The sequence below is a fragment of the Atta colombica genome, unplaced genomic scaffold (genome assembly GCF_001594045.1).
Source record: "Atta colombica isolate Treedump-2 unplaced genomic scaffold, Acol1.0 scaffold51, whole genome shotgun sequence".
NCBI lineage: Eukaryota > Metazoa > Arthropoda > Insecta > Hymenoptera > Formicidae > Atta > Atta colombica.
Window position 1 is genome coordinate 327,055 of NW_017259541.1, and position 13,255 is coordinate 340,309.

The following is a 13,255-nucleotide window of genomic DNA, read 5'->3' on the forward strand; positions in this document are numbered from 1 at the left end:
CCTTGAAATTAACTAGATAATAAGTAAATTTCTTTTTAAATTTTACATTTACTTTAATGCTGTTCAGCATGAAATAGTAAAAGAATTTTTAAGCTAAAATACATACATATTACTATTCCTAGCGACTGACCAAATTAATATTGCAAAATTAGTTGAATCAATTTTATTTCTCAAACACAGCACAAATCGAATGAACGAAGTATTCTGGGCGCATTCGTGCGCTTACTATAATACGCGCTTAATATAATATAATAAGATGTAATTTTGCTTTGAAACAAAACGATGCGGTTACTACCTGCTAAACTACCGACAAGCTCAAATAGTAGCAGATTTAAGTTAAATGCATAACATAGACTTCAGGGATATTATAAATCATCGGAAGCGAACGCGTGAATATATAGTGATGTTCAGGAAAAAGTTGTAAGCCATACAAGGTTTTTATCTATAAATTAAATAATGTTATAGAAAAAACATAAACTATCGCTCGAGAAACAAAAAGATGCAAATATAGAAGTATTGAAAATTGTGTAAGGCTTTTACACAATTAATATGCATACTATACCGCTCGACATTCGAATATTTTAATTTATAATAAGATATGTAGATACTCTTTACGTATTCTAAGGTCTAATAAAAGTTTTTTAAAAATTGATGTTTAACGCTGATTAAAAAACAGAATGTATAGATATTAGCTAAATCAAAAAGTTGCTTTCGATCTATTATAAAGATATATTTCTCATCGTATTTGCACGTGTACTCTTGTTCAAGGAGAAAATTAGATACGGATAATCAATTCATTTACCTTGAAAAACTATTATAGATATTGATCGCGAATGACACATTATAGTGCGATTATTCTTTTTTTCTATTGATGGTGATACATTAACAACCATTTGCTATGGTCAGGTATCGGAAAAATTTCCTTTGCAAACCACACAGTTTTTACATTTTTAAGTATTGTTTAATGTAGTATAAATACGTTTGCACACACACATAAAATGGATTATTAAAGGGACAGATTTTAAGTGAATCATACTATACATCCAACGAATAATAATAAATGTGATAATAATAACGTTATAAATAAAAGATTAACAACAAAAAGAAATAGCAAAAAATAATAAAATAGGGCAGTTTTTTTTTCCTTATATAATGTTGTAGATACAAAAAAGAAGCTGAACGTTCTTCAACTTTTAAAAATCGAATTTCTTTTTTTATAATAAAACGATACATTTTCACAAGCATAAATAATTTAATGTATACTTATAGATATAGTTATAATAAATATATTTTTTTGTCTATACCTTCTTTTCTCTTTTGATATTTTAGTCTTTTGATATTTTATTTTTGATATTTTAGTTACATGTATGCTAGATTTACTCAAATCCCATCTATCGTGTATGCGCACACGCGCGTACCCAAATGCAAAATTTCTATGAATTGAAGTGAACGAGCGCGCATATATAATAACAAACAGCAACTCGAATGTAATAATTTAAACTTGCGGGAATTTGACCATTTTAATACGTTTTTAAATGTTTTTATGTAATTTCAAAATATGAATTTTTTTGGGATTTAAGGTAAAAAATCAAATCTAAAGCGTTCAACTATCCAATATAAAAAAAAAAATGTAAAAATTTTACATTGGAAAAATCTTAAAATATTACAATTTTCCGAACTTAATTTAAAAATTCGTAAATCAAGGAATATTCAAAAGATTCGAATCTTTGAGAAAAACTGTGAAATTGTGTATAAAGTTTGAAATGAGAATGGCAAAACACGATATAGCTACTTATCTTAATCTTGCACGTATATTTTTCTATTAATATTTAATATTTTATCATAATTACTGCAGTAGAAGGCAACAATCCGAGTAGAAATTGAATCATGGTGCGATTAAGATCCCTAGCAGATTATCTTTAATCCTAATATATTAGGAGTGTAATGCAATATTTCGACAGTAACCTGATAAGACTAAAAGATCACGTTCTTGTTACAAAATCTATTTGGGCCCCTATTCAGGATTTATCAAGAATTTGAGTTATATCAGGCATTTCTTGTCAGGCGCGTCTAGTCATTTCCTGTTCAGGCGCTAGTAAGGATCATATAGGCGATTCTTATTAGACATACCTTATTGTTTGTTCAGGTCCTGAGGTTGAAGTATGCGATTAAGATATGCACTGTGCGTCATTTTTTCTTAATTTACGTACTCATTCACTTATATACAATACTTTCACACACACAATATGTTTTTCAAATATATTTACAGTCATATTAAAATTATTTTCAATTTTAACAATGTTACTAATAAAACAGTAGGTCAACATTTTTTTATTCAATTACATAAAATTTGTAGTAACATTTCAATTTTTGCATAAGCTAAAGTTATTTTAAATTAATTAAACTTGAAAATCTTTATTTACGGAAATTTTATTATCGCATTACGTTATACACGATGCATATTTGCATCAAAATAAATAAAATTAGTAAGCTCGTAATTACGCATACGTTTGTATTACTGTTACATTCACTTTATTAATTCATAGATTACAACTGATTTGATCATTTCATAGATTAAATATTATTGATTCTTATTACTCGATAGAATTTGTTTCTGAATTTGTTAAGCTCGTTATTTTATTTAGAATTGTACTCGGAAAAACATCAGGCCTTTCTGTTCGAAACTTCTTTAAGAGGAATAATTAATATGTATGATATAAATGGATCAGTATAAATGAATTCAAATGTATATAAATGAATATAAATTTCATTTTAATTTTTTAAAAATAGTTGTTATAATATATATCTGCGCAGTATTTATGTAACAAGTTGAGAAATAAGTTTTTGTTTAATTTAAACTTGATGTGAGATCAAGATCAATATCAATTGATCTATGAAAATTAAAGTGAATGGAACAGTATTCATGAACGTGTATGTATAATTAGTGTGCCCTGAGCACACTAATTTTATTTGATGTGTGTTTAATCGCTTATAATTTTGTGCCAAAATAATATATTTCCGTATAAAGATTTTCGAGTCTAATTAATTTTCGAAGTACGCATTAAAAATAACTGATTTTGGCAGGGTTGGATAAGTTAATAATCTTTTTTTTTAACTAAATTAAGTTAAAGTTATCAACCTTGAAAATTTAATTTAGTTAAGATATAAGTTAATTTATAATGAAATTAATTAAATTAAAAGTTAAGTTAATAAAAAAAAGTAATTGAAAAGTTAAAAGTTAAATTAATTTTTTAATATTTTTTTTATTTCATGATTCCAAGGTTTCAGTCTTACGAACAACGGAAATGACAAATATATACTTTATTTAGAAAATACTCTATATTTTATTTACATGTTTTATTCATATATACACTGTTTACATAGACTGTTACATATACTGGTTGAATATTTTGTTCACATATACTTATCAAATATAAGTAATAAAACCATTTCGAAATTTTTGTTGGACATCTTTTCTCACAAGTTATCAAAAATGAGTCCTCCTGCACTAAACAGCCGGTCAACGTGAACTCATATGAGCCGAAGATGGTATTGATGTGTTATATTTTAATAATAAGGGGAATAATAGATTTTTCAACCTATCAAAAATTAGATACATTAAAATATACGGTTTCTGACAGATTGAAATCTGAGAGTCGATTGTATAATTTGAAATGAAGTGAAAATTACAAAAATCAGCAAATTCATTAGAATATTTATAATTTCATTGGTCAACATCTAGTAAATTCGCTCACTTTTGCAATTTTCATCTCATTTTAAACTATCGCTATTATCGCGTATTATATCTGAGACTTAACTTCAAAAAAATTAAATAAAAAATTAATAGTTACGGATAAAATGTAACTAAATAAAGTTAAAAAGTTAAGAGTCTAAATTGTAACTAAGTTAAGTTAATATGAATTAACTTTTTAATTTTTATCTTTTTAACTTTAATACTACTACTCAATCCTGGATTTTGAAAACTTACTGCTTTAAAAATTGATGATAATAAAATGTTTATTACAAATTTTGTATAATTTAATGAAAAATTTTGACCGATTTCATTAATAATATTGTATATTTATATTATTACAACTTTAATGCATGCGTGCGTGCGTGCGTGCGTGTGTGTGTGTGTGTGTGTGTGTGTGTATGTGTGTGTGTGTTTGTGTGAACTAGAAAGAAGATATAATAACACGCCTTCTACTCCACTAATTATAAAAGTTGGTGTTAGAAGAACAATCCCTATTATAAGATACCGAGTTCATTTTGTGCAAATGCTAGAAATCTATGGACAGAATAAAAAAATAGTTATTTTGAAGGGAATTTAGTAAGCTTTAAAATAATGTATGTAAAATTTAATTCAAATTTTATTTTTTTTATAAATTAAAAAAAATGTAAAAATGAATAAACCGCAAAGTCAAAAAATTATGCTCCTAATATGAAATATCTTGAAAAATCGATAGTAAAACGCAAAGTACATCAGTATTGCAATTATTAAAAAACTTTATTTAATGTTTCTAAAATACAAATAAACAGCCAGTGCGCGTACAAAATGCGATGCATTGTACCTAACTGACTCATCAGGTAGGTATTGGAACCAAGCACTGCAGAAACAGGCACTCGATGTTCATTCAATTGTTCTTTTTATTATTGTACAATAACATTTATGTTTTAGCAACGATTTTCACTACATAGGAGCATAGGTTATTTCATATTAGAAATATCCTGGGTATTTTATATTACAATTGCCATGCCTTACAATCAAATCTAACTTCTGTATGTAAGCAATTCAACATATCATGTATTTTTCTATTAGTACGATCTTATTCTATCACCACATAAAGAATTTATTGCCAAATATTTACTTATTAAATAATAAACAAAGTTTCAGAGCTCATCTCAATAAAACTTGAAGATATCCAAATTTTAAAAATAAAATAAATAAATTTTAAAATCTTTTTTTGCAACGATTACAGGCATAATTTAATAATGAATTTTTCACTAAATAGTTTTCAATCCAAGAACAATAAATTCATGGAATCAATAGCGTTTATTAACGGAAAGCCATTATCTCTATTAGGGTACTTTCCTGTATATAAAATCATATCAAGTAATCGTACTTGCAATATAAAAGTCATTATCTCTATTAGGGTACTTTCCTGAATATAAAATCATATCAAGTAATCGTACTTGCAATATTCAACTTTTAAAACTACTTTTAAAACTACTGTATGAATTATCCATGGTGGTGATTGGTCTCCATAGTTGTCATTATCGTAAAGCCTAGAAACGCAATTACATGCAATTATGAGACATTTAATAACAGCTGCGCGATCGTGAAGCTAAAGCAACGGTACGACGAGTGCTTAATCAGTACCAATCTGTTGAGTAGTATGCTTTAATATGTCTCTGTGATATCAGTGCAGAGAGAAGGCGGCTGGCCATGTTCAATCGCGAGAGAGTTACTTCGCAATTCTACTATCTCCCAGCTTGTCTATACTGATTGATTTATAATAAGAGCAAAGATCAAAAGTTGAATAAAACTGAATATTAGAAAGTTAACGAAATTACGATTATATGTATACATTTCAAAATTTCATTTATCTCAAACTTTGTCAATTATGTCAAGAAATAATAACAAAGATTGAACATGGAATAATTTAATATTGAGCAAATATCCATGTTAAACATTTCTGTTTGTTCAGAGCTATTACTTTTGACAACTTGGAAAATTTGAAGTTTTGAAAGAACTTGAATTTTCGAAATTAACTCCTACTTACGAAGTTTAAAACGCCTTTGAAGCTTCGAAGCTTGGAAAAATATTTGAATTTTTCGAATGCAATATATATTCGCAAATATATTTGTATATTTTTTATGAAAATCTATTTGTTACTGTTAGCTATATTAAATTAATAATTGTATAATTTTGATTCTTCGAAGTTTGTAAGATTGAAGTTAATATAATAAGATTGAAGTTTCGAAATTTTTAAGTTTTAAAGGTTCGAAACTTACAATTAGATCGAGAATTTTAATGCCAATACTTTCAAGTTCGAATTGAAGCTTTTAAAGCAATTTATTAAACCTAATATTTATTATATTAAATATAACATACATTATTATATCTTTCAGATACACCTTCGAAATATTACAGGAATCAGCACAATATTTATTGAATCGCATCAAGATTAAACCGAAAATAGGAATTATATGCGGTTCGGGAATGGGTTAGTAGTTAATAGTATTACATGTATACATTTTTTCTTGTACTTATATATATGTATACACGATTCGTTTATAATTGTATAATGTTAAATAATATTTATTTATTTATTACTGACATAAGTCAATTAATTAATCATTGCAAAATCAATAATTGCATAATCGATAACGTTAATATGTAACAAGATTCTTTGTAGATTCAAGTATTTGAAAATTTATGAATCTTAGATATTAATTTTAAATTTAATTGGTATAGAATCGCCCACGCTTGTCTTGGCGTTGTATTATAGTAGTAACGATATGAGATCTAATAAAATATATAATTTGCTAAGACATTAATTAACTTGACATTATTCAAGAATTTTTATAAAAATCATAAGAATATAATGCAATATTCTAAATTTATGTATAATTTTCTTTATAATATATATGGTGCTTATGCAAAGCTAATTTATTGAAGGTTGTGCTTATAGATTGTAGTTAAAAAGATAAATTTTTTGTGATATAAAATCATGATAAACGATTTTGAAATATAGTGTCTTGAAATATACTGTCTTGGACATTTGTGCATGCTATTATTTGCACAATATCTTTTGAATATTACTACAAAGTTAACAATGTCTGCCTAATTATGATTTCACGCTTATGTTTATATGTATGTATTGTTTACTTCTACTATTGCATCTTGATTTCACGAATATTGTTCAAATATCGCTTAGCATTAAATTGCATATGTCATTTGACACGCTAAAATCGCAGCTAATTTTGGTCCTATTTACATTTGTGACCTAATAACTTTTAATTATGCTAAGAAAGCAAATCGCGATCAAAGTATGAATAGCCATGTTGATTATGCTTGCGCGCATAATATAAAGTATTTGAAATTTTTCACAAATTAAATTACTTTTTCTCGAAGAAAGAATAATTATGGTCTCAAAAAAGAAAAATAATTCACAAGATAGGTATATTAGATAGGTATATTAGAAGATCTTCATAGATTTTTTGAATACTAGAGTAACACAATATTACTTATCGATTGTTCTATTCTTTGAGTAATTTAAAAAGAACAGAAATAATTTTTCTCAAATTTTTCTGATAACGTCTAATAATAATTCTTCTATATAATAAAGTCCCCGAAAAGATGTAATTGAAGATAAAATTAAGATGGGATTAACAACAATTTATGTGAGTGTGTGTATGTTGCTTTAAACAATGCTAAACGGCTTTGCGGGAATTCCGGGTGACGGTTTATCCTATCATAGCTTTGTTTATTCCTAAACAGGATCATATGAGCAAAACGAGTTGTGTCCAGGTTCGATTGCGGAATCCCTCGTGGACAAACAATGCTTCCCTTATGAAGAAATCCCACATTTTCCGATATCTACGGTAAAAGGACATACCGGTCAGATGGTCTTTGGGTATCTTCAAGGTGTACCAGTCATGTGCATGCAAGGCAGATTTCATTATTATGAAGGTTATCCACTTTGGAAGGTATAATTGGCTTCAGTAATTGCAATACACGGTCCGGTCTCGGGAGTCTAATCGCAATGACTGACTTGACACCCGAGACACTATTACCGTGTCTCCTGATCTTACTCTAGATAAAAAAAATGTAAAACATGTTTATTGAGATGTATGATAAAAGCGATTATTTGTAGTGTGCTATGCCAGTAAGAGTGATGAAGCTGGTGGGTGTGACACATTTAATTGCTACGAACGCGGCCGGCGGTCTAAATCCCATCTACAAAGTAGGTGATATCATGATAGTAAAGGATCATGTGAATATGATGGGTTTTGCCGGCAACAATCCGCTTCAAGGACCAAATGATGATAGGTTGGATTTGTACTCTATGCGAATTTCTTTGCTAATATACGTATACGATATACTTAAGTTAACATATTTTTATCTATAACGAATCGGGAAAATGTTACTTCTTTTTTTTTAGAAAAAAAAGTAAATAAAATAAACATCTGAAATATTTATTTGGTATATAAAAATCAAGAATTTTACTTTATTCAATTACTTTATTATTTATTATTTATTAATTTAAGTTTTTTGTTTTTAATTGTTTCTTCATTTATTTCTTCATTTCTCAGGTTTGGACCTCGATTTCCGCCTATGAATAAAGCCTATGATACCACACTGATGGAGATCGGTAGACAAGTAGCTGAAGAGATGGGCATTGGCGATATTGTACATAAGGGGGTTTACACGTGTTTGGGTGGACCTAATTTCGAGACAGTGGCAGAATTGAAGATGTTGCGAATGATCGGTGTCGACGCGGTTGGTACGTCATTTAAATTTTTTTAATTAATCGAGCCAAGCGTAGTAAATGTACGTTATTTATTTGTAATGTTATCATCACTAATATTTTTAATCTTTTTATTCTCAAATTATTTAACACAGGAAAAAATATTTGTTTATTATTTTGTACATATTAAATGACAAGCAATTTATAAAAACGTTTTGACTTTTTAAAAATGTTTAAGGATATTTTTACGTTTATTTTTATTGCAACTATATGTAATAATTTGTATTTCAATGCAAGTATTAAAAGCTATTTTTTTCTTTTTGATAAATCTGTCTAGAATATTTCCAGGAAGTTATAGTTTTAGCAAATTCCTATTTATAACCTTTATTATCATTGGATTGTAATAGCAACAGCTAAAAGATCTTTTTACCGAATTTTATAGAGCCATTACTTTGTTGATCGTTGTTATAATAATGATTTGATAATGACATGTGAATTTTTGTGAATTTTTTATGACGATATATTATAATGGATAACATCAGAGTTAGAAAAATCAATCGTTATTTGTATGGGTTGAAAAAGTCATTTATTATTGAAAAAAATAACTCTTTTTTCCATTAATTTGTAACGCGTTACTTTTTTACTCGCGTTACTTGTAATGAATAACATTATGTGTTACTTGTTACTTATTACTTTTTTTAATAAGTAACGCGTAATGATGACAATTACTTTTCAAAGCGACTTTTCTAACGTTAGCACAACTTTAGCGTTTAATTAGTTCGTGTTACCGTCATAAAAAATTGTAACATCATTATCAAATTGTTTATTATAGAAAGTAATGATAAAGTAACTGTAAAGTAACGTTTGCTAATCCTGATTAAAATACACCTTAAGATGTTTGTTATCTTGATACGAAATCTTTTTACAATCTGCATTTATAGAATAACTGTAAAGATGCTAATATTTACAGAATATGTAGACAATATTAATCCCATCAAACAGGAACTAATAAACATAACAATAGTTAGTTAATTGTCCATTCAACGATATAATTATATGTATAATTGTAACATAACACATAATTCACAATTAGTAAAAACAGAATATAATAATTATATAACGTTATAACAATTATATGTATATAATTATATAAATATTATATTCTATGTTTGTTGGGTTATAGGTATTGTCAAGGGGAAAATTATAACTAACGATTATATTGTAGATGCTTATGTTTGCTGGAATATTTTACTTTAAAATTCTAAATATGCAGTTTAGCACATGACTCTACTGGAGACAAAATGATTAATTTTATTGAAGAAACGTATTATATTTATATTTAAATTGAAAAGTATGGAATTATACCGATTTTCTTATCTATGACAGTATATAATACTCTAAACAAATAAAAATATCTATAATTGTCAATATGATATAAAATTCTATTAGAAACATTAATTATATATCGTAATAATGTTTGAATTAATATATTATGTGTGTAATATATTACATGTGTGATTTATAGATAAGCAATTAAATTTTTGTTTTTGCAAATAGCTTGTGATAGAATTACTTACTTTGCAATTATACATCCATTTATCTGTATGACGTGATGGCAGAATTAAAATAGAATGAACTGAACGTGAGATAACGGGGAATGACCTTTATGACGAAATTAATTCTTTTATAAAAGTGTTAAATTGCTTTAAAAACTGGTTTAAAAAATTTTTTAAAGATATATATTATACACATTTTAAAATAACAAAAATTATGAAAAATTTTATAGATATATTTTAGAGTTGAAAGTAATAGATATTTTTAAGTATGTATATATAATTATTGATAATTAAGAAGATAATAGTATTTCAATACATATATAACAATTAGATAGTGATTTCTATTAGTTTTGTCATTTTTCCCTATTAAAAAAAAAAAAAAAATCATGTCACATGATGAAATCGTGTAATTAAACCACGTAATGTAAATTAATATAAATCACGTAACGGATATGTGATTTTTTTAAATGATGTAATTTAAAAAAATATATAATATTGTATTACAAATAATTTTTCCGTCATGTGATTTTAAGTTATCGAATTTTAAAGAATTGAATGATAAAAATAGAAGAAAAAAGAACATATCAGGTGATTTTTCAAAATACGTAATTTTATAATCATGTACTGATTTGGAACAATTTATTATGATTTACGTGTGATTTTGATTACATGATTTCATCATGCAACTATATGACGTGATTTTGTTCAGTAAGGTTTCCTTCACTTTGTTTATACTTTATTCTTCCTTGCACATTACGAGCTGCATCTATATTTATTTGTGTTTAAATTATATTTCTTTACATTATATATTTTCTCTCTATGTAGACAGTTTCATGTATAATAACACGTGATTACTATTTAGGCATGTCCACGGTTCATGAGGTGATCACCGCCCGACATTGCGATCTCACCGTGTTCACCTTCAGTTTAATCACTAACCAATGTGTTACGGATTACGAAGATCACTACGAAGCAAATCATGAGGAAGTGATGGACGTTGGCAAAGCGCGACAGCCGATTCTTCAAGAATTTGTGTCCAGAATTGTGATACGTCTCAGGGATATTCTGCAACTGACGACAAAATAATTCATTTTACATGCTGATCGGAATAATTCACTTTACTACATGAGACCTCAAATTGTTGAATTATTCGTTTCAGTTTTTATATTTAACTCTTAGTACACATCTCTGAGTCATTCATGTTCTGCGGATTTATTTTCTTTGAAAAACTAAGAGCACCTGATATCGGTCTCTTTTCTATTACTAAAAAAAGTTTGACATCTAAAAAAAACACATTTGACATCTAAAGAACAAATTTTGTGCGTAGTCTCAATTCGTCCTTTAACTGGACGGCATATAACTCCGAAGTTCATCTTTGGATTACAAATAATCCAACGTGTGTACAGAGTGTACATTTTTTATAACTAAAAAAATTGTTTTTTTCTTCATTTTTAATTAATTCTCGGTTGTATTACGGAAATATTTCGTGAATTAAAAAAAAATTTAATTATCTTAGAACAACATATTAGCTCTTAATAAACACGATTTTTAACCTTGTGCAAAATGTTGTCAGTAATATTATATGTTACAATATATTGTCGTAATATTATAAAGAATTTTTCTAATAAATCATAAGTTTTTTTTAACACAATAGCAATAATAATATGCATTGTTTAAAATGTAAACATAATATATCTTCAATTTATAGTCATTTATGTATATTAAAAAAACATCATTTTCAAGTTACTCAATAACTACACATTTTAGATAGTTGACACTTGAACTTTTTTTTTGTAATTTGACATATCAATTTTAAGATATTGAACTATAGTTTTCCTTTAAACATTTTTATTTCAAAATTTTATATTTTTATATGAAACTGCATTTTTTTTTGTTAACTACAGTTAGTTATAACAATTTATCTGCAATTTGTTATGAATATATAACTGTACAAATATTTTCTAAAGATGTCAAAATATATATAAAAATCATTTAATAATTTATATACTTGTAAAAGTGATGAATATTAATCTAGGACACGAATGATCGAACGTGTGTAATAAGGCCAAAAACTAAAGGTATACTAAAGGTTAAACAAATTTTCAAACAGTTTTGTTTATTAATTGAAAATTGATTGAAAAGGTAGTACAAAATAATGTTTCAATATTATTTTTCCTAGTGTAAGATTGTTTTTGAATTATCGTTTCGTTAATTCTTTCTTAACTGTAATAATCATTAAGCGTGGAGAGACTTAACGAGTAGATTGATTGACAAGTCAATTCTCGAATTCTCATTATCCCGATCGCAATTTCTTATCTATACAGTTGGTGTACTATTTATCTGAATTCGAGCTCGATTCAGATCTCAATTGATTCATTATCGTATCTTGAGAGATCTTGTTGAAGAAGGAAATGAGAAAGAGAGCAGAAAGAAGAGAGAAGAAGAAGGACTTCTTAAAGATGAAGGGTTAGTCAGCGCTTTCTCTCGATTTTCCACCCTCATTTTATTACCCTCATTTTATTATCCTCTCGTTTCCGTACTCTTCTCGTACTAATACATCATCATTCGGCTCTGATAAATCTCGAAGATTACATCACGAGAATACTAAATTAAATTATGATTTGTTAAACGAAAAAATTGAGCGATGATGATACGATTGCCAGGAGCATCTTTTCGCTATAATGTATCTTGAATTTTAGAAATTCTATATATTTCTATATAAATAACAATTATTTTACTATATTATTCTAGAATCATTATTTTTTTTTCAAAGAAATATCAAAATAAAAAATTTAGGGAGTTAAAATATTTCTATGTTATAAATTTACGTAATTTGCATGTAAGATACGAAAAGATAAATGAAAAGTAGTAAGATATAAAAGTAATAAAATAATTTATAAGTATCACTGTAAATAAAATGACATAAAGTAATGATGATATGTAATTTGCCATAATGTTAATTTAAATTCTAGAGATCAAAATTACGTATAAATAATAAATTACAATAAAATAAAAATTACAAAAATAACTTCTTTCTTTCATTACTTAAAATATAATACATAATAAGGGATTAAACTTTTATTTAAAGCGTTGTTTGGTGTCTTACATAAATTACAAATGAACAAAATGTGTTATTATAAATACACACACACACACACACACACACACACACACACACACACACACACACACACACACACACACACACACACACACACACACACA

At 26.8% G+C, this 13,255-nt stretch overlaps 1 protein-coding gene across 2 annotated transcripts in view; it reads left to right on the forward strand.

Moving 5' to 3' along the window:
- The window catches only part of LOC108691759 (purine nucleoside phosphorylase-like), a 12,015-nt gene extending 469 nt beyond the window's left edge, over positions 1–11,546 (forward strand). Inside the window, exons 2-6 of one of the 2 annotated variants that reach the window (XM_018199648.1) lie at positions 6,133–6,227; positions 7,505–7,713; positions 7,881–8,056; positions 8,320–8,510; positions 10,893–11,546. In XM_018199648.1, coding sequence (XP_018055137.1) covers positions 6,133–6,227; positions 7,505–7,713; positions 7,881–8,056; positions 8,320–8,510; positions 10,893–11,116 — 895 coding nt within the window. In that variant the 3' untranslated portion in view covers positions 11,117–11,546. The remainder of the gene's footprint in view (positions 1–6,132; positions 6,228–7,504; positions 7,714–7,880; positions 8,057–8,319; positions 8,511–10,892) is intronic. The other variant, XM_018199649.1, reaches the window with a different exon arrangement.
- The last annotated feature ends 1,709 nt before the right edge of the window (positions 11,547–13,255 follow it).